Raw genomic sequence first — 26,813 nt, 5'->3', positions numbered from 1 at the left:
TGCTGCATTACAGGGGAAGTGAATTAGTTCAGCTGGCTCAGCTGAACCCAGCTCCCACTCCTTGGTTCTTGCTTTTAGCCCAGCTTTTGGTGTCCCTTCTGCCTCACGTCCTTGAGGGCAACCTCGAGGTTCTCCCAGGAAGGTCGCCCGCCTACTCGGCGGCTCATGAGGTGGCATCCCTGGTAGAGATGCTTTTCATCTTCGAATCCTTGGGACGGTGAAGAAAGCCTGAGGGTGAAATCAAGCGTCGTTCCCAATGCTGTCTGCTGCCGTGGTGGGTTGGTGTCTTCCAGGTCTCACTCAGAGCGGTCTTCCACTGGAGTCGGCTGTAGTAGTCTTTGGGGTCTTGATATGTCGGGGCTAGATAGCTGGAAGTGTCCCTCCTCCTCGTCCGTTGTGGATGCATGATGTGTTACATTAAACCTCGAGACTGTGACCTGTCTGTGGGGTCTCAAGAAGCCGAACAGTGTGGTATTGCTGATTTGGGGTTTCTGACTTTCAGCTTTGGAAAAGAGATTTGTTGCTGGCACGTACCAGTTCTAGGTAGGCCACTGAGCAGTATGATGCTGGCAGAGATTTTGATTGTGCAGTAACTTTAGACTGCCGTGATCTAGAAACTTTATTTATTTCTGTTTGATTGATTTCTTTTTTCCCAAGATATGTAATATTTCATTTATACAAAAATACCGATTTGGTTTTGCTGAGGAACAAAAGGCATTTGCTAATAATAGACACTTTTCTAAACCGGTTTTGACCTGTACTCACGCAGAAGGTGTCTTATTAATGAAAACAAATGAAGGCTAAATCGCAGTGCTTCTTTGTGGAGAACAGTTTATGCTGGTTTTGTTACGTGGCAGTAATACAGGACTATTCTGACACTAACTTTCATACGGGCTGCATCCTGGAGCTTTTTGTGGAGCAGTGGTAAATAGCAGAGGTGGCATGCTGAGTGAGGAAGAAGTGCTGAGACACTAATATCGTGGAATTTTGTTGATCATACAGTAAAGCAAGGATACATTTTTTCCCCAAGACAATTCCCTTTCCTACCCCCTTCTGCACTGGGCAGAATTTAGCCGATGGTTTCCAATGTGTTCATGAAAATGAGTACAGTGCTATTATTTTTTGTTTACTGTTGCACTTGACTCTCAGGATCTATTAGAGAACGTACTTCATCACTTGATTATTTGCAGCTGATAAATAATGACTTGTTTTGATCAACCCAGCACCTAATTTCATACAGAAGTTTTGAAGTGTGTGTGGAGATAGACAGGGGATTTGTAGCTATCTTGAGAGTTGCCTGCGTAGCCTGGTAGCGAGGTGGGAGCCTGAGGGGGAAAGGGTAAAGGACAATTTCATGCGAGTCCACTTTTTGATTTATTTTGCCATTAAAATGACAGAATTTAAATCCAGACTGAGCCCTTGGACCCCAGCTTGCAACTGCTCTTTACTCATGTAAAGCTCTCAGTGACTTCAGTGGGAAAACTTCAGTATTTACCCCATTTGTTTTTTAGATAGGAGTTATTCTGCTGACAGGAGGCTTTTATTCGGAGCATCCTGTGAGGATGACAGGTTTGAAGGCATCGTGCCCGTAAGGTGAACGTCAGGCTAGTCTGTGCGGTAAATTGGGAACAACCACCAAAGCTACGTACTTCGTTAAAGAGCGTGAAGCTGCTGCTTTCCTTAGGACAAAGCAGAAGGGGTTAACTGTCATTTGAAATGGCTGCCTTTGCATGAAATGACCTCTCCTTGAAAGAGGCCCAGTCTTTCCTTCTCCGTGCACAACAGAAACACTCTTCAGATTCCAGGGCAAAATGCTCTCCTTCAAGCATATTTACTCTCTCAAAAGTGTTTTCTTGAGTGACTTCCCGTGCTCCTTTCTGCTCTCTCATTCTTGGGAGCCGAGTTGTTTCTGCTCAGACTCAATGTGCACAGCAGGATGTAGTTTAAAGTCTTCCACTGCAAAGGTCCATGCTTTCTGGTGATTATAGGTCACAAATGAGAAAGCTCTGCTGAAATGTGAGAAGAGCTTTATGAGACCCTACAAATGTGTATTGTTTACTTTTTACAGTCTTGCATCTAGTCCTCAACTGAGGTTGAGGTCTGTTGTGTTTGTGACTAGAAGAAAGTCTCTCCTCAACAGTGCCTATCATCTGTAAGGTAGAACCTGAATAGAATATGTTAACGTCATTTTATGAAAATGACTTATGCGCATTAGTGCAGATCTCCAGAGTACGCCATTTTGCTGCGGATGAGACCGTTTTTCTCTTCCATAGTGTTCTTTTCCTCTTTCTGTGTTTCCTGGGAGAGTATATGCATCACTGCTGCCAACAAGAACCACTTGGTCAATGTGTAGGAGACAACGGCAAAAATGTTTTTGTTTTATATATGTAGAGATGACGAAACCTAGATTCAAACAGTGTGTGCCATCATGTCTGTAAACAAGTAGTCTGGGCCTATTGAGAAAAAATTTTATTTGTGTTGACATAGGAGACACAACTTGGTGCCTGCAGAAATAAGCAGAAACACTTTGGTGCATTCAGAGACTCCAGACCGTGAGAACATTTCCATCCCACGGGATGCTCGTGGGCAAGCGAGAAGCTCTTTTACTGGAACAAACTGAAATGCGTTGCAGAGACACACATGGGAATCAAGTTTCTTACTGCTTTAATCCTAGGTCTCGCAGTGCTCGGTGGCTTCTCTAAGATCTTGATTAGGACCGGAAGGGACAAATTTAAGTGGAGAAGACCCATCCTTGTGTTATGCTTTTGGAAGCTGAATTAGTGATTGTGAATGCACGTTTGATTAATAAAGGTTATATTTCACTACCATTTCTGTCTTTAACACGCAGAGAAGCTCACCGAGAGAACAAATACATTTGCAGAGATTCCAGCCTTTTTTCACTATTAGAGGTACAAGTATGTGTGGGGTTTTCATGCTATATTCCTCTGTATTGCTTAACGTAAATTTTAAAAGATGTGAAAAGCTGCATCTGAGAACATTTATGAAGAGCGATCATGTTAGGCCGTCATTCTGTTGCTGATCTGCGGGCCCGTTATCTAAAACTTTAGGTAATACCGACCTATTTATTGTAGTGAAAAATTCCTACTGAGCTAATGGAGTTTGGATCAGGTCACTTTTGCTTATTTAAAAGGTAGTTCACGTTTTCCTTACTGGTTCCTGTCACGTTGCTGTTATTGAGGTTATCGCATCTGTCTCTTGACTACTGGGTCAAGAGACCTACATGGGTCCCTACGTGGAGGGAGTGCTGTGTTGGTCACAGGGCTGAGTGCCACCAGGATGGAGAGATGAGTTTTTGGGAAGGGACCGTGTGCTGCACCTGGGTATCGCTGGAGTGTGTGTGCAAAGGGAGGTAGGAGGTCTGCAGCCCACTTGGGTTGATTTACTTTTGAGTTCTTCTGCAGAGTGCCAAAAATGGTCTGTTCAGGTATATATTTTGAATATTGTATCTCCTTCATATTTTGTAACAGAGGAACTTAGATGCTGTCACGCCGAGTCAGACCAGTGTCTTGGCTGGTGTCTGTTTTGCGGTCATTAGCTGACACCTGGCACATCAGTTGAAGATGAAATGGCAAACTATGTAAAGAACAGAAGGTAACTGGTGAAAGGAGCGGGAGAGAGAAAGCAAGCAGCAGAGAAAAAACATGTGTGCATGCCAATTCTTTTTTCACACCTGCAGGCTATCAGCTTACACCTTAAAGTGGGGAGCTTCGTTGCCCTCATCAACATCTTTTGTGGCATACCTCGGATACAATGCGGGGCTTTTGAACGCTTGCGTAATGGTGCGGTCTGCCAGCCAGCACGTTGGGCTTTGTAACCTTCCCCAGCTACCAGGTCGTGATGAGCACTTCCAGGCTCCCTGCAATTTCCTTATGTCCACATAGCCTGGAAAAAAATGCAAGTTTTATTACTGTGTGTGGCCAGATTCTTTTGCGGACCGGTGCTACTTCTTTCAGTCAAGTTACACAAGGAATACATTGAAAAATAAGGGGATGATTTTGAGAGGAGGGTTATTTGTGTGTTATTTGTTTAATGTACTTCTTGCCCTTTTGTTTTTAATTTGCCCTAGCTTTGCAATTTTTTCCTTGAGTTTTGTTTTTACTTGCTTTTTACCACCGCCTCTTTCTCTGGTTCCTTCCCTCTTGGCTTATTTCCCATCCGCTTTTGGGAAATCCAGTGAGGAGAAGGGGCAGAACAAGAATCAGAACAGCTGTAATCACCCAGGGCCGAGCAGCTTCTCCGCCACACAGGCTGCGTTTGGCAGAGCCCCGTTTTCAGCAGTGGATCCTTGGCACGGTAACAGGTCATCTCCGCAGATGTCCTGCGCCGAGTGCAAGTACTGCTCGTGGCGGAGGGTGGAGGGTTCGACCCGGGCTGGCACTGCCAGAAGGCAAGGCGAGAGGGCAACAGTCAAGCGGAGAAACTCAAGGACAAACTTCGTAACTGAGGCGCAGATTTGGGAAAGAAACTGTGAAATAGTAAGATCTAAATTCTAATCCCAGCTGTATTTTGATGAGTCTCTTGATTGCCATTAGCATGGTCCTACATGGCAGCCTGGTGTGGCTGAGAACAGAATCAGGCTCTGATGATCCAGTTGTCATGGGAAGATGATGAATTTTGGATACAGATGGGAGTATGTTGCTGTGCAAAAAATTGCATAAGCTGTTCTCCCCGTGTTGTCTCGGGTAAAGGTGACCTCTTCAAGGTGTTGCCTTTGATGTTGCCCAGATGACAGACATTGCAGTCAGCTGGAATTGTGTGACTAAATGTTGGGGTCAATCACTGAGCCTGTAATTATTTTAAATTATATGACAGTGAGGTGAAATAGAATTTTGATTTGATATAAAATAACAAGGGGGAAAAGAGTCTCATGTGGCAATTTTACCCCCACCCTCTGTTTAGAAACCTTCTTTTCAGCCTAAATTTATTTGTGGTCGGTCTATTCTTATGAGAGCGTTGTCTTTCAGCAGTAGGAATTGGGAGAGCTGGACTTGCTTCTTAAGTCTGCCACGGATTTTCTGCATGACTCAGTGAGCCCCACTGAGCGACCTCTGTATTCAAAGACTAAAACTCGACTAGTCTGCAACTGCGGATGGTCTGGCCTAAAATGGCAAACACAGACGGCTTGGTGCACTGCTGAGGTATCTCCACGGGACAACACAAAAGATGCACTAGGAATGAATTGGCCCTTGGCTTGAAGTTGTACCATCTCCGCTGTACTTACGTCTACATTAGCTGATACCTCCTCAAGAGTGGTGTGTCCTCAATGAGCCTTTCTTCCTAGTGAAATAAAATAAACTACAAGTGCTATAACCTGGGCAACTTCTCATCAAAATTGTGACGTTACATTTTGCTTCCCAAAATCACAACTGTATTAGTTGTGTGCAGCCCAATATTTCGTGTTTCTTTGTTTTCCTTTCCTTCTTTCCACTGCTAGCGGTGGCAAAAAATTACACAGTAAACTCAACATTAATATAATAGCTAATGAAAGACATCATACCCCAGAGCGTATGAAAAAATGTCAGCTGGAAAGAGCCAGTCTGCGGTGTATTTCCTTGGTCTGTCTGTACGTTGCCTTAGTGAGAAGAGGTTGTTGGAAAATATCATTCATTTTAAACTAAACAGTAAGCCTCCTTCAAATTACATCTTAATAAAAAAGAGAACATCTTGGATAGTCTTTGATTTAGATGCACTGCATTTTAAATGTGTCCTAATTATAGTGCTCATCGCTTAACATTAATTTAAAGAACATCCTCATTTATACGGACAAGGTTGGCAAATAGGAATTAATGCCGTGAAAACCCAGAACTCTCCCAAAGGAAAAAAATGAAAAGATCTATGAAGAAAATGTAATCTTATTATTTATAACAAGGCAAAGCACAAAATCACCAGCTGTACATTTTTGTAATTGGCTCGGGGGCCCTTAGCACAAGCCGTTTGGAAAGGACCGTTGCCGTGCTGCAAGCGGCCGTTGCCTGCCCGGCGGGTGGCTGGCAGGGACCTGCCCACGGGCATTGCCCTTGCTGAAGCACAGCTCGCTTTGAAGAACTTCCAGTCTAAGGTTCCAGTCTTGCAGGTGGACCCTTGGCTTTGTTTTGGTCTCAGTTGTCTGGATCAAGACCAGACCTCCTCTAATCAGCTCCAGAAACGACCGCAGTGGTTCATCAGGGCCCAAAAATAAGGACTGAAGGAAGACATCGTTGTTTTCTTGGTGGATCTGGAAAAGTGTTGATGATGCATATCTCTGCTTTTATCATTTAATTGCATGCTGATATCAGAACTGCTTGATTTTAAGAAACACTAGCTGTCAGATTTTCTCTGTAGGCATTGATTTCAACACACGCGGAAGGTGGATGGTCCACTCACTCCTTAAAAACCTTTGTCATCCTGAACTGTGTTTCAGGAAAGTTGTAGGAATTCAGGTGGTGGCAATGAGAGTTACTTACGAGCCAAAGAGACCTAAGGGTACATTATGTTAACAAAGGGGTAGCGTAGACCTATACAGACCTCTGCGACCCTCACAAATCATCCTCTTACAGGAGGCTTAGGGTGTGGTAGTCATCACAGCCAACTCATCGTATGGGCTTTAATGGGCTGTGGTTGACACCACAGTGGCTAAGCTTTCCATCTAGTCCAGCTTGATTGAATTACCATACTGCAGACTCATTTTTCTTGCTAATTATGATGGTGACCTGCAATATTTAGCCCCTTCTTACTGAGCGCAGTGAGGAGAACTTTCATCATCCTTATCCAAATCCCGCTGTACAGTTATTTAAGGGGTGGGGGAGCACAGCTGAGCTTTAAACAAAGGTGTAAGTGTTGCCACTTGGAGAGTTATGCCTCGTACAAGTGCTACTCAGTAGAAAAATGCTGTAATTGAAGGCCCAGATTGTGCAAAATTTTCCTATAGAACTGCGTTTCAACTTCTGTTTGAAATCAGTGATGAGTGCACGCTTAAGGACTGCTTGACTCGGGGACCGAGTTTTTCAATAACTGATGTATCTGTTGCTTTATTCTTAGATCTCCTCCGTCTGCCACTTCTGCTGTGTCAATCTCTACCCCTAGACGGCAGCTAGCATTAATGTTAAGCTGTGAGCACTGTGTGTTGCTAATATTTACAATCTTACTGACTAAAAATGAGAGGCTAATACATTGATCTTGTGTCTTCTGCCTCCAGGTCTTGTCAGTGGTGCAGCTCAGTACATGTTGGGGTGACTGTGAGTAGTCCTGTCCCTAGATGGGTCACAGCAAACAGTTTCATGGCTGTCATCTACATGTATAGTCCTAGACTCTTAAGTTCCTTTCAAATACAGTAGCCTCTGAGCATCTCCCGGACAAAATCAATAGTAATTCTCTGGTGGACTTCATGGAGTCTGTTTAGGGTCAAGGCATTTGGTTTTGGACATGAGGAAAAATTTCTTTACTGAAAGAGTGGTTAAGCATTGGAACAGGCTGCCCAGGGAAGTGGTTGAGTCACCATCCCTGGAGGTATTTAAAAGACGGGTAGATGAGGCGCTTAGGGACATGGTTTAGTGGGCACGGGGGTGTTGGGTTGACGGTTGGACTCGATGATCTTAGAGGTCTTTTCCAACCTTAATGATTCTAAGGCTGTGGTTACATTAAAATATTCTTTGTGTCTGTCTATGTAGGTTTATACATGTACGGACGTATCTGTGTCTCCAGTGGTGCATAGGTATAGAAGTGTTTTTGGTTTTGTTTTTTTAATTCTGAGAGGATAGGTGATAAATTCAACAAGTTCCACTGTTGATGTCAGAGGATCCAAGTTTATAGAGTTTTATTCTGGAAACTAAAGTGCCTTGTAGTGAATTTAAAACAAAAAAAAAAGATACAACTTAATCAGAAGCTAAACTGAAGGGAAGAGTTGGTTTGAATATTAATACGACAAAAGGGACTGTAAGATCAAAATTCCTCTGAAACCCAGGAAAAAGGTATTTGACATGGAATAAAACATCCAGTCATGAGAAGAGCTGGGGTAGATCTGTGTATATTTGAAAAACAGCCTTAGGATTACTGACGTGCTTTTAACTTGTCTCAATACAGGTGTTTTTTGCCTTTTTTATTTAATTATTCAGATTTAGGTTTCTTTCTTTAATAAGACATAAGCAGATCCAAATTCAGCTCCCACATGCATAGAGGAGGATGGACTCTAAGAGCAGAAATTGGCTCAGATGATTACAATTTTTGTGTGAATTTACATTTTGCAAGGCATTTTAACTTAACACCTTTTTGGTAATTGGAAATGTATTGTTTCTATGGTACCGTGACACTGGTGTCAGCCTCTAGAAGACAGAGCAGAATAGGAAATGCACATCTCAAATTCTTCATATGAATCACTGTTTACGTTACTGGATCAGGAAATGTGCAGTAAAGATGTTTCACAGTTTATTTATGTTAATATTTTGTCTTCTACATGGGCTTCCTGTCTCTTTGGTACTGTTCTCATTTTGTAAATTTACATGTTTTGCTTACAGCAAGAGTGAGAGTGAGATTACATCTCTGCTTGTCTCATGACCCATTTATTGTTGCTTCAGAAAAGCAGAGTTGTGTCTCTGCCTCTTAGCTTCTCATGGAGTGCAAAACTAAGGAACTGCTCAGGTATTCCGTGGCAGGGGATGACAGCCGAGGTTGTGACTCGGTTCCTCGCCGCCTGTTCCTAACATCAAAGCCAGTTGCATTGAAGAAGTTACCTGAATCCAGACTGAGTTGGGGCTTCAGAGTCAGCACGGGCTGCGCAGCGAAATGATTTATTGGCATGCACACCTAAGCAAAGATCACCACCGTTTCCTTGGTGAATTTCTTGCCTTTTTTAAGGGAATGTTTTGCAAATTAAAGCAGTAATTAGTGACCTGTAGCATGTTGACATGAGCACGGAGACACCTGCGACGGGACATTGAGCTGTATATTCAATAGATGGCTTTGCATGCTGCCCATGATAAAGATTGTTGTTTCTCTGGAAGGGCATCGACAGTGTTTATATTGCTGCCTACAGTTTAGTGAACATCTATCTTTAAAAAACTGTTATTTTCCTGATGAAATACTGGGGTTCTTGGGTACTATTGGAAAGGAAATGGGTTTAGTCTTTGGAAATCTAGAAACCTACCTGTGTCTCCCAGAGTACAAGCTTTTCTGAGCACGGACCCTCAGGAGTGGCTTCAGCCCATCTGCACTACAGCCAGGCTGAAGCGTACGTAAGTTCACCAGCAGCAGTTTCAGGTTGGTCGGTTTGAGTACCAACGTGAGTAGCAAGTAGCACAGGCTTCACCACAGCCTGGAGCCCGTGCAGATGCGCAGGGTCCTAGGTTGGTTTGGTACCCACTTGCAATGGAGTCGTATCCTCCGTTATTGTCAGGGCTGCAAAAGCTGAGCTTAACCTTTTCAGTGAATACCTAGTGATTCTTCGAGCTTCTGACTTTCCAGAATAACTTCAAAGACCGGTGGGTTTTGAACAGTTATGTCGAACACGTTCAATATTCAAAGCTAAATGTATCCTGCTTGGTTTGACCAAACTGTGACAGATGAGAAGTGGATCTGCATTGATATATTAATAATTACTTTTAATAATTGTATGAATAAGTGAGAAGTTACTGGATTATCAGAATTTTCCAACAGCTGTACTAATTCAGCTTCAGAGAAGGCTGTGGAAGAGTAACCCAGGACACTCTGGCACACCCCAATGCACCCTTGAAAAATAAGAGGCAAGCTGTTTGCTCAGAGGATCCTTCTCTTCTCTCAGGCCATGTTTTGCCAGCTGAGGTCTTAGGGATCAAAAAAACTTTAAACCCATTGAAACACCTACTTAAGAGTGGAACAGCGGTGGCTTTCAAGTTACACAGGGAGAAAGCTTGGAGATTACTCTAGGGTAGGAACAGTTAGGAGAAGGGTAGGCATACGGTCAGTTTGGAGGGAGGTTTATTTTAAATAAACAGTACTTGCTTTCAGGAGGTTATTTGGCCACTGCTTACAGTTTGTCATTGCTCCTGGAGGGAACAGAATTGCAGGTCTGAACGTGCATGAGGCTAGCTGAGCTAATTATGGCTCGCAGGGCAGCGCTGCCAAAGCGCCGGGGCTGAGCACGGTGCCAGTCTCTTCTGCTCGCTTGGGTACTGCAAGTGGTGCAGCTGCAGAAGTGCCAGGTGCAGTTTTACTGACGAGATAAGCAGGCTGTGGTTTCCCCCCTTCTTCCACCCTTGCTTCACGGTGCAGTGACAACGATCTGGCTGCCCCACCTCCCCAAGAGCGTGAACATTAGGGCAGAGTTTGCCCGTGGATGCAGTGCTCCCCGGTGTGATGGGTCCGGTGGAGGAGGTTATATGAGCCTGGGCAGAGCGTTTGCTAACGGAGCTGTATTGTTCTTGCACTTGAACAAGCTGCGTGGCGCCCTGTAAACAGACCCGAGAGAGTCGTTTGATTCCAGCCTCTGCAGGGAAGCAATAGTTGAAGCTCTTGTCTTGAAATCCAGTGTCCACAGAGGAGGTCGGGAAGACCTCCAGGTAACTTCACCTGGTAACTACAGCATGAAGACACTCTGCAGGTCATAAAGTCTCTACGTGTGTGTGTATATCACGATTACACAAGTGTAACTCCTAGGTGTAGGCGAATGTCTTAGATTCAGGTTGTGCAAAACCTCTAGTTTACAAGTTAAAAATACCTGTTCTGGGGATAGTCTCAAACATAAAACTAGAATCTACTTTTTCCGTGAGTTTCCCTGACACTAAACACCTCATGTAAAGATTTGTGGTTCCTAAGCACGGTGGGAGGTTAAATACAGAACCAGGAAAATTGAATTCTTATGCAAGTTGATGTTTGTAAAATACTCTCTCAGCTCTTCCTGGAGGCTTTCTTGATAACTGGGTGAGAAGAGTGATGTTGGCTGGCGTTTGCAACAAGGAGGAACTTGGCATGCAAAGGAGAAATAGCAAGGCCAGAAGGATGTTGACTGCATGTTGACTTGTGTTCAAATCCCAGAGAGCTGCTGCAATAAAGAAGCAGTCTTGGGTGCCCCGGGAAAACACTTTACAAAACTAATACAGCAAAGTTATTAACTTCAAATCCAGATAGTTTGTTAAGGTATTAAGGTATTGAAAATGGTATTACCTTGTCAAGTTGTGATACCATCAAGTTGTTGACAACCATCAAGTTGTTGTCAAGTAAATGGGACAGATTGTTGACAATTACTAAGTATTCATTTGGACAGGTAAATTTTATTCTACAGCGGGGTCATGTTAGCACCGCTGTGAATATCCAGATTGAGTAGTTGAGGGCGTATTGACACTGTTGGGTTCAGGCACCGGCACCTCGGTGTAGCTGTGTTTGTGCCTTAACGAATGTGCTGGTACGGTTGTAATCACTGATGGCTTTTCTAAATTAAAACAGCTTTTGAGTTGCTCCTGCTCTCTTCTAAGATTGGCGGGCCAAAACCTAGACTGTTTCATATCTTTTTGAGTTTCTCCAGGTGTCAGAAAAAAGAGTCTTCTAATTCAGCGTGTTCCAGGGACCCCTTGAAATCATTGTCTGTTTTTAACAGACTTCTGATCTAAGAAAAATAAGCCTGATGTCAGTAGGCTTAAATTTGCTCTACGGAGGACGTCAGGAAAATATACAGGACTCCACAGACCAGCAAAGGTTGGGAAACCACTTTCAAGTGATTACATTAGCTAAACATGATACTAAAAGAGATAAAGGGATGTTTTTGTAACAGCTCACTGGGGCTCCAGTCCTCTTTCTGTATGTTAAATATGTGAAGATCGTGGTTCTCTAGATTACTCCAGCTGGGAGAACGGTATGTTTTTTAAGAAAGGAAAATTAAATTAGTCTTGTGTTTGATACGTTATTGAGCACTTTTGTTACCTGATAGGAAATCAGGTAATGCAGGCTGGTTCTGTGGCACTCGGTCATTCCCCTGCGCTGGAGTAGTTCCCAGCTGAGCAATTAGGGCAATTTTTTGGTCCTTTGTGCCCCAAGAGCAGCCCAGAAAGGCTGGAACAGCATCCAGAATCTGGCTCTGGATGAGTTGAAATATAACTGCCCAGCTGAAGGAGAGAAAAATGCAGCCAAACCTGTGCTGCTTTACAAGAAACTCGGCTCTGCAGAGCCTGAAAGGGGTTGGGAGTGAGACCGAGGGATGGAGAGTCGTGGTCGGGTGGCTGGATGGCGGAGCTCACTGTCTCTCCGCGTAACTGGGACTGGCGATTTAGTAAGCATCAAATGCTTCACGCAGTTCATTCACTAATAAGAATATGTAGTAACTAACATATTATAGCTCAGAGGCTTCTGAGTGTGAATACCACTAATGAAAGTCAGGCCTGGGTTTCCAAGTGGCTTTGGGGATGCTTTTAAAAATCGCACCCCTTTCTTCAGCTTCACTCAGCTGCTCGGTTCAAGACAAAAAACCCTTTCCCCCCCCTTTTTTTTTCCCCATACTGGTTTTTACTGCTTCTTTTGGGGTGAAAAATTACAGTTTTTCTTCTAACACGTTCCTTCCTAAGGTGAAGTAGCGGTGTAGTGTGCAATGTATTTTACGGACTCATCTTCTTACCATCAACTTAGAAAAATCTCCCTTACGGTATTTTGAATGTAGGTAGAGGCTGAAAATGGGTTTTATGCATCTAAGCCGCTGGGGTAGTTGAGCATTTTATGCCTATGAATAGCAGCAATGCAACAATGTAAAAATAGTAACTCTCTGCAGAGTGATCTAAACTTTTGTTTCCTTCGTAATGTCTTGACATTACAGAAATCACTGGGGACTTCGGCGAGTGGATCAGATAGAAAGCGTTCAAAAAACAGGATGTCTTTTTCCACAACTAACCTGCTCACAAAAATAACAACTGAGGAGGGATTACCATTAATAGCGTTCAGTGTAATAGAGGCAAAACTGTTACACCTTAGGAAAACATAGAATCGTAGAATGGTTTGGGTGGGAAGGGACCTCTAAAGGTCATCTAGTCCAACCCCCCTGCCGTGGGCAGGGACATCTTCAACTAGATCAGGTTGCTCAGAGCCCCGTCCAGCCTGACCTGGAATGTTTCCAGGGATGGGGCATCCACCACCTCTCTGGGCAACCTGGGCCAGTGTTTCACCACCCTCAGCGTAAAAAAATTTCTTCCTTCTATCTAGTCTAAATCTACCCCCCTTTAGTTTAAAGCCATTCCCCCTTGTCCTGTCGCAACAGGCCCTGCTAAAAAGTTTGCCACCATCTTTTTTATAAGCCCCCTTTATATATATACATATATATATATGTGTATATACACACACACACATATATATACATATCCTATAATAATAGCCTCAGTTGCTAAATATGATTTGTTTCTGGTGTTTTTAAACTTGTTTTATGACTCAGGCTTGAACAATTTGGTTATTGTTGGTTACATAAAATCTGTAATTCTCTGAATGTAATTTAAGTTCTCGATATCTGCATTTTGTTTCTATGCTTACTTTTATTTTAGCTTTCCTTGCAATTTGGGGTGCACCTTCTGAAAAACGTTCAATCTGTGTTCTTAAAACTCTGCCTGTGATTTTTGCTCTCCGGAGAGCTCGGTGTGGGTTGCCACTTTCAGCAAGAGCAGCAAGCCCCTATTCCAAGCAGCCGATCATTTCACATCATTGGGGTTCGAGAGATTTATGCTGAGACCTTTGCAGATATGGCTGTGATAAACATGTAGGTGGAACGGGCACTTGAATGCCCATATACTGCAGCGATAGGGTCTTCACACCAGAAATAGGGCAGATTTTTATCTCTTAATCATGAAGGTGCAGAGCACCTGCACTGGCCAGTAACATCCACGAAGTCCTTCAGCCATTTGCAAGTAAAAAAAATATTCTACAGCTGGCTTAGTTGGCTGTAACATTTGTTTTTCAGGGAGGTCCCGATTTCGCTCACTTTTACAAATAGTTTTATAGAGGTCAAGTAATTCATGCTTTCTCCCAAAGGGCTAATTCTCTGCTGCATACCACAACTGCAAACAAGTTTGAAAAAAAAATGGCAAAATGTGGTTCAGTCAACGAGCGAGCAAAGTTTATCCAAGACAGCAAAACTTGTACAACTGGCTGAAGTGCAGGGATGAAGAAGCAGAGAGAGCAGCTCCTTGCTGTAATTCAATCCTGTTTGCATTTCTCAGCCGGACTGTAACAAACAGATTTACTTTGTTCCTCCTTTTAAAAGGAAAGGGCACCTACTTTATAAGCAAGCGACTAACTTCCAGTACAATTGCAAACATCAAAAAGAGCGGGCAACATCCCCATGCCCCAAAGAATTCCCAATAATGTAGAAATGGAGATACATCCCACCCTGTGCCCCTGAGACAGCACGTCCCTCTCTCCGGGTGCTGGAAGGGGTGGTGGGGCCAGGCTTTTCACTTCAAAGGAGGAGCGTGTCTCAGGAGTAAGGAGAGCATCACTTGCAGTCCTTCCTGATTTCAGCAGCAGTCCCGTTCATGCCCTTTTCTTCATCGGAGCTTGGACGTGTGTCTCGGGAAAGGCTGGTTCGGGGCTGATCTGGGGTGCTGGTGCTGACCTCGCATGCCGCCTGGGCACCCGGGGCCGGCCGGGGCTGGTGCCCCCTCCCGTGCCCTCCTGGTCTGGGGGGATGTAGTGTATTGCACTGCCCTTACCCCCTGCGCCTGCTTTTAAGCACATGCAGCCAGGAGGAAGCTGCAGGACTGATAGTGTTGTGCCTGTTTGCTGGATTAAAACTTTTTTAATGTCGTGCCTCCAGCCCCCAAGTACTGGAACGATTTTGTGGCTTTTATGGCTATGGCAACTATTCAGAAGTGCCAGTGGCGCTTGAGTTACCTGAATACATGTCCTGTGTTAGCACAGCATTCCTGGTATACGCTGTATGTACTTGTTTGTAGCCTGGTGGCAATAGTTGCGTGGACGTTTCCCCGCTAAGGCGCAGTCTAAGGTTGTGTGTTCGCAGTTAGCGTCCCTTAGACAGTATGAAGTCGCCAAGGGTCAGTCTCTGCCGGCTACAGTGCCTGCACCTTCTCCGGGTTTTTCTTCCAACCTCTTCAGATTGAAGGAACATGGTCAAAATTGCGTACAACAGAAAAGAAGCCCCTTCAAGATTTTTATAAGCTGGAGGAGGCTAATTCTTCCTGTTTCAAATACACAGCGCGTTTGCTTTAAACAATCCCCAGCGTTGGGCCCAGAATTGCAGAAACCCGAATGTAAATTTTGGTTTAAAACAGTAACCGTGAAAATGTGTGGAGTTGTGAAGCCCAGGAAGGGATAGTGTCACAAGGAAAACACGTCTTTGTAAATTCCCACAGGAGAATTTACAGGCAGTAGAGACAAACCTCTAAAGCAGAAGCTCTGCATGTAGGTAGCACAACCCAGCACTTGCACAGAGATTGTCATCTTCAAAGCACCGAGCAAATGTTTGTTAATCATACTACAGCAGCCTTTGAGGCTATCAGGCAGGTATTAATATTACTGCGTTGCAGGTGGAGAAGTGGAGTCAAAGAAGTTACGTAATTTAGTTGAGATTAAGGACAGTCATAACAACCCGATGAATAGCGCAGATTTTCCTTGCCCTTTATGTTTGCGTGCTGCTGAAGCTGCTGGGCTCCTTAAAGGGAACCGCACAGATACAGTTGTGTTTTGAAAGGAGGCCTTTCCCTCTAAATTTATGTTTCTAATGCACCGAGGGTGAGCATATGTAAGGTGACGTGAAATACTAGCTATCCAGTACAGCTAGGGTTATCTTTCATTTAGGCCCTAATTCAACAAGTCCCATGTACTGGACACTTGCACGTGTGCCCAAGCCAACGCACATGGGCTTTCTCCTACCGTTGCTCGCTCTTGGGTCTCCTCCTGAAGTGGCACGGACGTGTGTGTCTCTGTTCTCCCAAATGGCTTTTGAACTTGCTGTTCAGCTTTAGCCGTGTCTGACGGCAGGCTTGAGGCCTCAAAAATTCCTGTATGTTTTGTGAAAATACGTGGCTGACTAGATGAGACAAATCCTTCCGCTTAGGAAAAGACTTGTCTGTTTGCTCCTTAGACACATACATGGAAGAGCCCTGGTCAGAGCTCGCTCCCTAACAGCCACCAGAAAAACAGCACACGAGACTCAAATCCGAGGAACAGCTTGTTTCACTGCTCTTGGAATGGCTTCTTTCTTTTTTCTTGTCTTTTCTTGTCTTTTCTTACATCTCTTGTGTTCACAGTGTTGGCTGTTGCATTTCTGCATGCTACGATGGGGACAGAAGAAACTGCTGTCGCTTCACATCGGCCTGGCATCAAAATGTGAAGCGTGAGTCTCTCTGCTGCTGGGAAGTCCTGATTTTCCCACAGTACCTATAGTTTTTTTCAGGTGGTGGAGGTTTCTGAAACTGGATGGGTATCTTCCGTACAAATGACACCTTGTTGTTAAGGAAGAGAATTATTGTGCAACGCATGATAAATGACGAATCAAGAAATTATACCAGTTGTTAAGGGATAGGGATGAGCTCAGGTCATAATTACTAATTATGACCTTTATTACCTATAAAAATGCCATGAATGCCTCTTTTGCACTGTGATAGCTGCCCCACCTGGGGCTTTGATGCTTTATCCTCCTGTGCTGGGGTGGAGCAGCGGCTTGCTGCTTGAGAGCCAGCAGCCGGCCCTGAGCACCCCTGCTGCCTCTACCCCTGCCAGACCCCGAGCACGCTGGAAGATGGGCCCATCAGCACAACCCTCTGCTCTCCTGGCTTATAGACCGTGGACACTACCTCCAGCTTCTGCGAGAAGGGGAAGGAGTGTGAAATCGATCACCACTTTCCAACACTTACTGCGACGCTGGTATCCCAGGTTTGTGGCTGGGAATAAAAGTTACTTGGATTTGGACTGATTCAGGGAGAGAAGGAGAAGCAGGTACATGGTTGTGTGAAATGAGTCGAAGTGTCATTTTCTACCAGTGTGAAAATTCCCTAAGCCTTTAGCGTGCTTCTGGTGAAGTGGTAAAGGTTGAAAACAGATTTTACGTGAAAATACACAGAATATAACAACTGGTCCAGTGATTTATTTGCTAGTTACAAATTCTGAGCAATATATTTGACCGTGGATGTGGCAGGCACTGCTGTACTGGGCAGTGAGCTCTGAAGACCTGTGCCATGCGTTGGGCTGTGCTGTTGGCCTGCTGGTATCCCGAGCAAACCCCCCCGATCCCGCCCGTGACAAATTCCTCATCTGCAGAACGGTGCAATTGTACTGACCTTCCTGGTCAATGAAGTGTACGACATGGGGAAGGGCGGGCTTTTCCCCGCTCCAGAAATTGGGACCTATAGTTAGGGGGGTGAGGTGGGAGCGAGGGTGCAGCGTCACCCCCCCAGGAGCATGCAGGTGCCGAGCATCCTGGGGAGCCGCCGGCACTCCCGCCCGTGCTGGCTCGCAACCTTTCTTACAAACCCAGTTCTCTGTCTGAAGACCTTCTGTTTCATGTTTGTGCTACGTTTGAAGAGTGCTTCTCGGGAATGGATAAAATGTACGGCTTTGGTTTTTTTCAGAAGTTAAGATTTTTGCTTTTCCTTCTGCTCTATGCATCACTAGATTTTATTTTCTTTCCCGTCAAATAGCCTTTTGTTTGCTTGGGGTCTTTTTAATATTTTTCTATACTTCTGGTCGATAATGGAGATTACATGGTTTACATAGAACAGGTACTATGCGGTTTAATTTTTCTCCTAATATTACTTAAAATGTCATCTCACTGAAGATGAGAAATCAAGGGCCTTGTAAACATTCATGCTATAAAACCAGTTCTGATTTACGCACCTTTTATTATTGTTGCCTGCATAAAAAACTTGTTGTTAACTTTGTCAGAGTACTGAAATCTGAACATGTCTTCATTGCGAACACAGAAGCAATTTCATTTTAAAGTGGCAAAGTGCAGAGTTTCTAATAAAAACGTAATTTGTGGCCTCTCACTGCAAATGCTTCTGTTTGTGCTAATTCTCATTTAAATCACTGTAAAATGTGTGATATATCAGCTTAAACAGCTGCAGTATCAAAGGCTTTACTTTTAATTTTTTTTTTTTTCCCTGTAACAGTTTTGGTAAAATTCAAATGCATCAGTAACGTTTCACGTTTATCTCATTATCAAATTAGTTTTACTACAGTGCCTCAACCTGAGTTAGACTTAAATACCATTAAGTTGTTTTAAATCGTTCCAACAAGATATTCTTGGATGCACAGCATCTCTTACGCTGTCTTTACTACATTTGGGCAAAAAGGTGGAACAAGTTCTCCGTAGGTCGAGCGCGACGGTAGAGCGGTGTGTGCTGGCTGCCGCCGCGGGGCCGGTGCTCCTGCGTCCTGCATCCCTGCCCTCCGCACCGGCTGCATCCCTGGTTCCCAGCTGGCACGTAAGGGTTGCAGCCTCTCACGCATTAACACTGATGGGACAGCGAGCGCGAGGCTTTGCAGGATGCCTGGGGAGAGTTTTCTTTCCTTGCTTCCTTGTCCTTCACCAAGTAAAAGTTTTCTCCTAATTTGCTTTGGGATCCTGATGCTTTCCCCAAGAAGAACGTGTTTGGTCCTGCCGAACGCCTTAATTGTCACACAGTTAAAAAGCAGCAGCTGGAGATAATTCACAGACGGTCAGGGACATCCCTAAACACTTCACTGGAGGACACCCGCTTTGTACCTGCGCACACCTCCGAGTACGAAATCACCAGCGTCCGTGAGGTGCCCTTGCGGTGCAAACAGGAGGATGTGTGCGGCGATCTCTTTCACGGGTGTAAGTGCTGCGCTACTTGACTTCTGAGTTCCTGCGGCAGAGTGGGGTTTTGCTGGGATGTCAGCGCACTCTTTCGGGGTGTCTACGGGCTTTGTGAAACGGATTCTTGGACTGCTGGTACACATGAAGCAAATAAATCTGCTCCTGCTGTTGCTCAAAAGGCTGCTTCCAGCTCTGCCTCCTGCCACTTGGCCCTCTGCTCCCTGCCCGTCCTTTCGCAAGCTCTGCCTTACCAACTGCCTTGCAGTTCCTTTGCTAACCTCTTACGTCCGTATTTATCTCATCGGCAGATTTGAATAACCGCACAAAAGTGCTACTGAGAGCTTTTTCCAGTTCCTCTCTGTCGATGGTAACGCATGCAGGACTCATATTGACAGATTAATGTGGGGCTGGCTGCAGCGGAGCCCGTTGCTGGAGGCTGCTCCTAAGCACGCCGCCTGTGATCCTGCACTGTCTGACTCCGAACCCGTTTGATCGTTGTAGGGGGTCAAACGCTTGGCTCGAGTCTTTTTTATGTTTGTGTTTCTCTCAGGCAATTGGGGCCGAAAAAAGAAACTGGAGGGACCGAAGTGGAGCGTTCTCATGAAAAAAAATAGATGCAAAACACAAAGCACCATTTGTGCTCAAATTTGGAGGGTTGAGGGGAAGGACAGCACTGTTCAGCTGCTATAGATGACTTGGTTTTCTTCAGCTAGAGAAATGCTTTGATTCTATTCTATTGTTAATTAACCACTCTGAGAAAAAATACATTTGTAAATTAGGCGGGAGATCGCTTCAGGACTCTGCGCTGACTTCTGCCAAGGCTGGCAATCTCCTTCTGGTTCTCATTCACAGGTGCAAATGCTCTGGAGACCAACTCAAGGGTAGGTCACTGCTGCGGAGCTGATGGACCCCCCTGCTGCCAAAACCTTGCCACATAAAACCAATACACCCAGCAAGAAATCCTCGTTCTTCTTCTGGCAGGAACGTTCTTGAGGGGTTGTCTCTGTCAGTCTGTCTTTAACTATGGAAATTCTATTTTTTATGCGTACATTGACATAGAAACCCACAAACAGTTCTGCTGGTGGAAACGCCTGGCTCTTTTCACTGAGAAAAGGGGCACAGACTGGAACTGGTTCATATTTTGGTTAAAGATCACCTGAAACATTTCAGTAGGGTGATCGCTTGGAAAGTTTGTTCTCGCAATTTCAAATACGGTGAGGATAGCGGCTTCTGCCTACGAGTAGCTGTAAATGGGCAAACATTATTCAAAGCCATGTTGGAGTTGGAAAAGTTGACTGCATCTTTTAGAGGACCATTTGCGTTTGAGGTCAGTTATTTTTACCATTTTGTTCTAGTTAAATATTTTTACTTGCTCTCAGAACAATAGCTCCCACCACACTGAAGCCTTCGCCCAGTGCACTAGCTTTTCATACCTCCTCCTGTAGCAATCCACGCAGCGCCCAAGGGTCTCATCTCCTTAGTTTAGCTAAATATAGACTTTTCAAGCCCTTGTATAGAGCCTAATCCATACCTTTACTAAGCTTAACAAGCTGAATCTAGTGGCATAAGCAGCTGACGCAGGTTTATGGGTAGAGGAATCCTCTACATTCTCTTATGCTTGCTCTAATCTGCCGGGGTTTGTTTAAATTTTCTACTGCTTAATCTGGGATTTTACTGCCCGTACGTACTTGACTCTGAGGACTGGATTGTTGTGATGGTTTTTCCTGTCTGCAAACTTACTCTTCAGTTTTCCATGCTGTCTGCCCAGGGAGACCCAATCATTTTGTATTTTTTCAAGTAACTGTTTTATAGAAAAAAATAAGCCAAATCCGCAGTTGCTTTTACACAATTCAGAACTAATGTCCTGTTTACCAGCCTGTTCACAGGCTGAACTCACAAAAATGAGAGTTTCTCTGGCTTTGGTTGCAAAGCTTCTCTCACCCTGTGCTCTTTGGTTTGGAGGGAGCTGGGTCCCATACGCACACTAGCGGCTGCAACAGGATGAAAATATCGACTGAGGTTTCTGGCAGAATCTTATTTTGACAAAACATTTACAACGGTTATAAAAAAGATTTGTTTCCATATCTTAGCTAGTTTGGCTTTTTCCAGCTTGGCTGCAGGCTCAAAATGGGTTTTGTTGATGCTCTTTTCTAGAAGCAAGTAGACCTGTGGTTTGTAATCATGATGCGTACAGTTACACATCACTATGTGCCTTGGATTCAAAAGTGGTTTCAAACCCACCTTTGTAAACAGAGAGGGTCAAAGTGTATTTTAACAGTCGCTCCTCCTGCCCCAAGCGTGCACGTGTTTGCGTGCGTGCTCACGTACACCGCGTGCCTGCACACACGTGCGCGCCTCCCGCCAAAGTCATCAAAAGAGCTCTGAGCTCCATGGAGCCAGGTAGCTGGTTCACAACGGCGGTGACTTGCAGGGCTTAAAAAAGCATAGAAGAGGTGGGCGTGCATGATCATACGTTGTCCTTCCTTTACTCATGCACCTTCCTGTCTGCCAGCAACCAGGAGTTTAGGGCCTTCCTGCATCTAGACCATCACGTTTAGTAATTACCGGGGTATCCAACCTACGTGAATTTCTCTAAGTATTTAACTTGTTTGTAATTTTGGGCACTGTGGTATTGTCCTAAAGAGGTTGAACACAGTGAGAATGGTTTGAGAGATTCTGTAAGTCGCTTGACAGAACTGACCCACCCTGTTGCCTTGCCTGTGGGAGAGGAGCAAACGTCCTCTCCTCTGCTTCCTATGGGTCAGAACCAACAGCTAAAACCTCTGAATTCATCTTCCTGCACCGATCGCCGCTTTGCACTGCCAGCGGGACGCAAGGAGGCTGAACGCTAACCACTTGCATGGAGATGGCATTGCCGTGGCGCGTGCCCAAACCCTGTCTCTGGCAGAAGAGATGTATCGGTGTTTTCTGCTAGCTGAAGAGCACTGAGAAGGCATTTCAGGCTGTGAAGTAGAGAAACTCCAAGACAGCTTTTACCATGATGTGATCTAGCCTTGTTTGTGCAGGTGGTTATGGTGAAGCTACCTTTGTTGCCTCTCGTGGATCCTCTTGCCTAGTTGAGCTCCCATGGAGCCATGACACGAGGGCTGTATCTCACAGCACCCAGCTGAAACTCTTTTTTTCTGTGTTGCAAATGTGCCTTGCAGCCTGGGCCACTTCAGACCGAGCAAGCAGGAGCAGAATCCTGTTTGCTTTCCCTCCGTCAGAAGAACAGTGCCATTCTGGAGTTTGATTATTTGGCTGGCTGCTCGGTGCTTCGACTGTGCCACAACTTCTTATCTTGGGTACTTCATTCCTTTGCAGTTTAGTTTTGTTTTTCCCCAGCGCTGTGTTCTGCTGTTGGATTGCATTCACGCGGCATGCCCGCAGGCTGCGCTGTATTGTTGCATATGTTGTGCCATCCAAAATAATCTCGGTGGGTGTTCTAAGCAGCTGCCATGATACAACCCATCTTCTTGGCAGCCAGAAGTGCTGTGAGCTATGTGTCTTCTTTTCCTCCTCATCTTCGTATACTGTAATAGAGATGGAACCTATAGAAGTCCTACATATGGTATGCCTTGCCAAGATTGCTTCTGTACCTAGCAGCTGTCCATACATGCTTGGTAAAGAAGATGTGTTTTGTTAATTATGTGGGATGGTGCTTGGAGAACTCTATGTAGATACAAAATGGTCTCCCTGGGGAAAAAAAATTCTTTGGGACTTTCTGCCACGTTTTAATGGAGGTCCACAGTGAGCTGGTAGCGGGCTTCCGACTGACACCTTCTTTAGCACCACATCAGGAATGTAGGCTGCAAAAAACCCAGTCTGACTGTACTAGCGTAAAAAGCACCTAAGCTTTGCTTTGATATAGCCGTTAGCAGCCAGCATAGCTGCGTAGTAAATGCACAGCTTATTGGGGTTTGGTGGTTTTCATTGTTAATTGAGTGCTTGGACGTTTGGAGATGGACTCAAGCTAATGTAATATTTGCCTTCATATATTCCAGCTGTGTGGGTGTTGAAGAAGAAGAGGCACCGGATATCGACATCTATCATTGTCCAAATTGTGAGAAAACCCATGGAAAGTCTACTTGTAAGTACATTTGCACAGCTGGTCCTTCGGTACATAGCAGATTCTGTATGTTTAAACGAAAGAAGCTTTTTATTTTTTTCATTACAAAAAGACACACGTATATAGCACGTGTCATAAATATTAGAATTCAAACCGCGAGGTGAAAAAAGGTGTTAGGGAGAGAAGCCCACGGGTTGGATTGTGGAGCTTTGGATGCAGCTCCCTGCCTGGCCTCAGGCAGTGCGTATGAGCTAATGCAAGGCACCTTGCCTGGACAGCTTCAGTCCCCAGTCCCGGCGATGAAAATGATGCTTCCTTCCTCGCACGGAATTAAGAATTGTAGAGGCACTTAGTACTGTGGGCTAGAAAAATCCTACCGAGACAGCTAGTTCTAATAAGGTGAGTTTTGGAAACTACATGCTGGTTTTTGTCTTTGGATGAGAAGAGTAAGAAACAGTATGTTATGCGTGGCCTGGATATAAAACTGTAGCGATTTCAGTGGCAGTCAAAATTGTAGGGTGCACTGAGGGTGCCAATTCTTGCAGTTCTTTCACAGGAAAAAGTTCTCCTGAGTAAAAGTGACAGTTGATCTCAGTGGGAGTTTTATCTGGGAAAGAACTGTAGGATGTGTTTGCTTTGGTCAGATTAAGTCACAAATTCTTTCTATTACACGATGGGAAAAAAGAAAAGAAAAGAAACCAATCCCTGTAAAAGATGAAATGCTTTACTTGAAAGCCATTTATTGTAAATAAGCAGCAATGATGCGGAGGTTCTCACTGCTTTGCAACCTTAGAGCAACACACAGAGGAAGAGCACTGTGCTCATCTCCCAGGAGCCGAACGAATCATCATGTTCCTGTTTTTAGTGCGAAATAAGGGATGTCTGGAAACTGTCTTCTGTTGTGTTAAAATTCAGTAATTTTAAAAACCAGCAATTATTTCTGCACTGCCTTAAAAGTTCAAAAATTTTCTAGGGGGAAAGGGGAGGAGTCTGAAATGTTCGGTTTGGGGGCAAAAATGGGAATCATTTTTCCACTTTGACTTTTTCCAAATCAAGTGTGAACTGGAAACCTGAATGACCTGCCGCTGTTCCTGTCTCCCAGATGGTCTGCTAACACCTTTGGCCCAAGCAGGACACCCACAAATTGGGCAAGCTGGCAAAAAAACCCTTGGGAGGCTTGTTCTGACAGACTTAACAAAATCAATATGTCCCCACAAAATGTTTTGATTTAAAAGAGTCAACCTTTCTAATGTTTTGTTGGAAGATCTCTGACAAACGCACTGGAAATTGGTCAAACAAATAACCAGAAATCATCTTCAAGGGAACAATTTGGTGTTAGAACGGGTTGTGTTGAAAAGGGGGGTATGACTGCAGATACTCCCAGGCTGTTATTGACCCAGTATAGAAGCAGCAGCACAGGATTTCTAGCCTCTGTGAGTTTTGTATAACATTGAGATGCTTTGATTTCTTTCCCTTTGCTTTGAATTGTGAATGATGAAAGGCAGCTACTTTTCAGTGCAAGGGGAAAAAAATGAGACAGAAGCAGCACAATTCTGTAATCAGGAATTAAATATCAATTCTATAAAAACTGTGGGGCTTAATCTCAGAACTCAAGAAATGGCAGTTTCGATAAAAAGATTACAAGTTTAATATACCAGTTAAGATGAGGAGAGTTGTATCAACAACAATCTTCTGATGCTTTAAGAAGGTTTTTGGCTATCCAGTTCTTTTTATCCAAGCAAAAACCCGACTTGGCAGTACATCCCTCAGTCTGCATCGTGCAGCATGGCAGAAAGTGCTTCTGGAGCGCTGTCGCTAGTTCTGGTCTTATCGATGTACGAGGTTATCAGCGTGGTAGGAATACAGACCATTGCATAATTCTGCAGTACAGCAATACGGCTTTGTTTTCTCCCTTCAAATGCACTGCAGAAAGTTTAATGACGTACAAGACCAATCATCAAAGTAGTCGAGTGTAAAAATTGCAGGAACATTTAAACACTAGTTATTGATAACCTTACCTTGAGTTCTGGTGAGGTGCAAGATCACAGGTTCTCAAGCTGCGTAGCCGTTTTCACCATCAACTCATAGAATCGTGGATCCTGTTGAAAAATGAGGTTGTTATCCTGTAGCCCCTCCTTGCGGAGTGCAATAGGCCAGGAAAGTTGAAAGACTGATTAAATGAAGGCAGGAAGAGCTTGGCTTAATGCGTTCATTCTGTCAGGCATTTGCATGCAGGGCGTCCTGCTACATGGCACTTGGGCTCTGCTGGGTCTGCTGGGAGACGATCACTTTCGTTTGTTTATTAACTGTTACAATATATGTTTAAACTAGAATTCTATCGGTTTTGAAAATAAACGGGTAAGTGTTGTTCCAGAGCCAGTAGTTCACTGGTAGGATTTAATTATTGCAAGATTAGCAAAGGGCAACACAGACACCAATTGTCTGTTATGCAACTCGTCTGGATTTAAAAATATATGTGTATTTCTGGAGCACGCATTCCGCAATATATGTTTTCCAGATGTCAAATTTAAAAATCATTTTCCTCTTCTTACATTTTTCCACTTTACCAATGTGGCTTAGTGGCTACTATTTCAGAAGATTGCTTCCCGTCATATGACATTTTAAGCCATTTCGGTTTAATGAAATTTGTAGGGACTCCTCTTTGGGAAAAATTATACACATTCGCACAAAATTTTCTGACATCATTTAAATAAAATGTAAGTGCTTTGTTTGGGCAGAATTGGCTCATTTTCATAACACGATCTGAAATGTTCGGTTTGATTGCTGTCTCATTTGCAGCAGTGAAAATCAGGAGAAATTCTTTGCAATCGGTGAAGTTACATAAACTCAAGCAAACCAAAGTCAGGCTGGAATTGTTTTTAAGAAGTTACAACCTTTAATATGAATCAACAGAGAACTAACAGGGTGCTTCTAGGTATCCCTTCTTCATAATACATTTGAAATAATGTAAGTGTACCTTTGAAGTCTAGAATTACTCATTTTGAGATACAGTTTTCATAAAAATACATTCCCTTTTTCCTCTGGGGGGGGTTCTGTAGAAGGAGCGGGTTATACTTTCCAACGGTCAAATTTGGATCAGAAGGTTCTGCAGAAAAAGAAATCTGTAACCATTTAAGAAAAAGTGGCCTTTCTGGCCACAGCTAGTGTATGTTGCACATGCTAATGGGCCTTTAACCCTTACTGTGGTGTTCGTGGTAAAGATGAAGCATAAAGAGAACGGCTGAAAATGGGCCAAATGTCGGTTGTTTGATGTAGTATAATGGACTACAGCAGCCGGCTCGCTGCCGCCCAGGAGATAGCACCTCCTGGGGAGCGTTCTGGCGGCGGAGGCATCTGCGTTGCCTCTGCGTGAGAGGGGGGTGTGAGAGGTGGATGCTTGCCGGCGCTCAGTGCCGAGGGAAATAGCTCGCTGGTGCTTTTTGAAGGGTTGCGGTGAATTTCTTAATTCAGCACTGGTTTGCCACTTTTAGTTCTCGACGCTCCACCCTATCTGAAGTGTAATAAAAGAACACGCTAATATGATAAGCTCTTTAATTTTCACTGTGGCAGGCGACACCTGTTTCACTGGGACTTGTGCGAAGAGTGCCAGCGTTGGTTCGGATCTGCTGCGAGGGGGAGGAGGCAGTCGTTGGAAAGGGAAGGAGAGGGGGAAGGTTTGGCATTCATGTAGGGCTTGTTTCCTTTGTTACCAGGAGCACTGAATTAATACACTAAGCTTGAGAGTCATTAAGATAAAGAACTAGCAGCTTTAATGAATATATCCAGCTAGGCTGGAGAGCTGCATGGAACTAATAAAACCAACATGCTTTGTGCAAAACCTGGGATGGATTCGTTGGGAGATGTCTTTACTTCAGTTATTCCAGGGTTGCGGTCGGGAAAACAAAGTTAGCTTTTTCCAAACCTCATGTCTTATAGCTGTGGCCTCCAGATTCCTTTCTTCATGAAAAAGTATGTGGATCTCTGTGTGTGTGCATGTGCAAAGAGCAA

The 26,813-nt window shown here is 44.3% G+C and overlaps 1 protein-coding gene across 1 annotated transcript in view; it reads left to right on the top strand.

Annotated features, from left to right (window-relative positions):
• PHF2 (PHD finger protein 2) overlaps positions 1-26,813 on the top strand; it is a 95,418-nt gene that overhangs the window by 33,065 nt on the left and 35,540 nt on the right. The window contains 2 exon segments of the mRNA XM_009332583.1: positions 18,581-18,754; positions 22,608-22,826. Coding sequence (XP_009330858.1) covers positions 18,581-18,754; positions 22,608-22,826 — 393 coding nt within the window.

Source organism: Pygoscelis adeliae, unplaced genomic scaffold (genome assembly GCF_000699105.1).
Source record: "Pygoscelis adeliae isolate BGI_AS28 unplaced genomic scaffold, ASM69910v1 Scaffold349, whole genome shotgun sequence".
In the NCBI taxonomy this organism is placed as follows: domain Eukaryota; kingdom Metazoa; phylum Chordata; class Aves; order Sphenisciformes; family Spheniscidae; genus Pygoscelis; species Pygoscelis adeliae.
The sequence above is the reverse complement of the archived record's forward strand: the minus strand, read 5'-3'. Positions and strand labels throughout refer to the sequence as shown.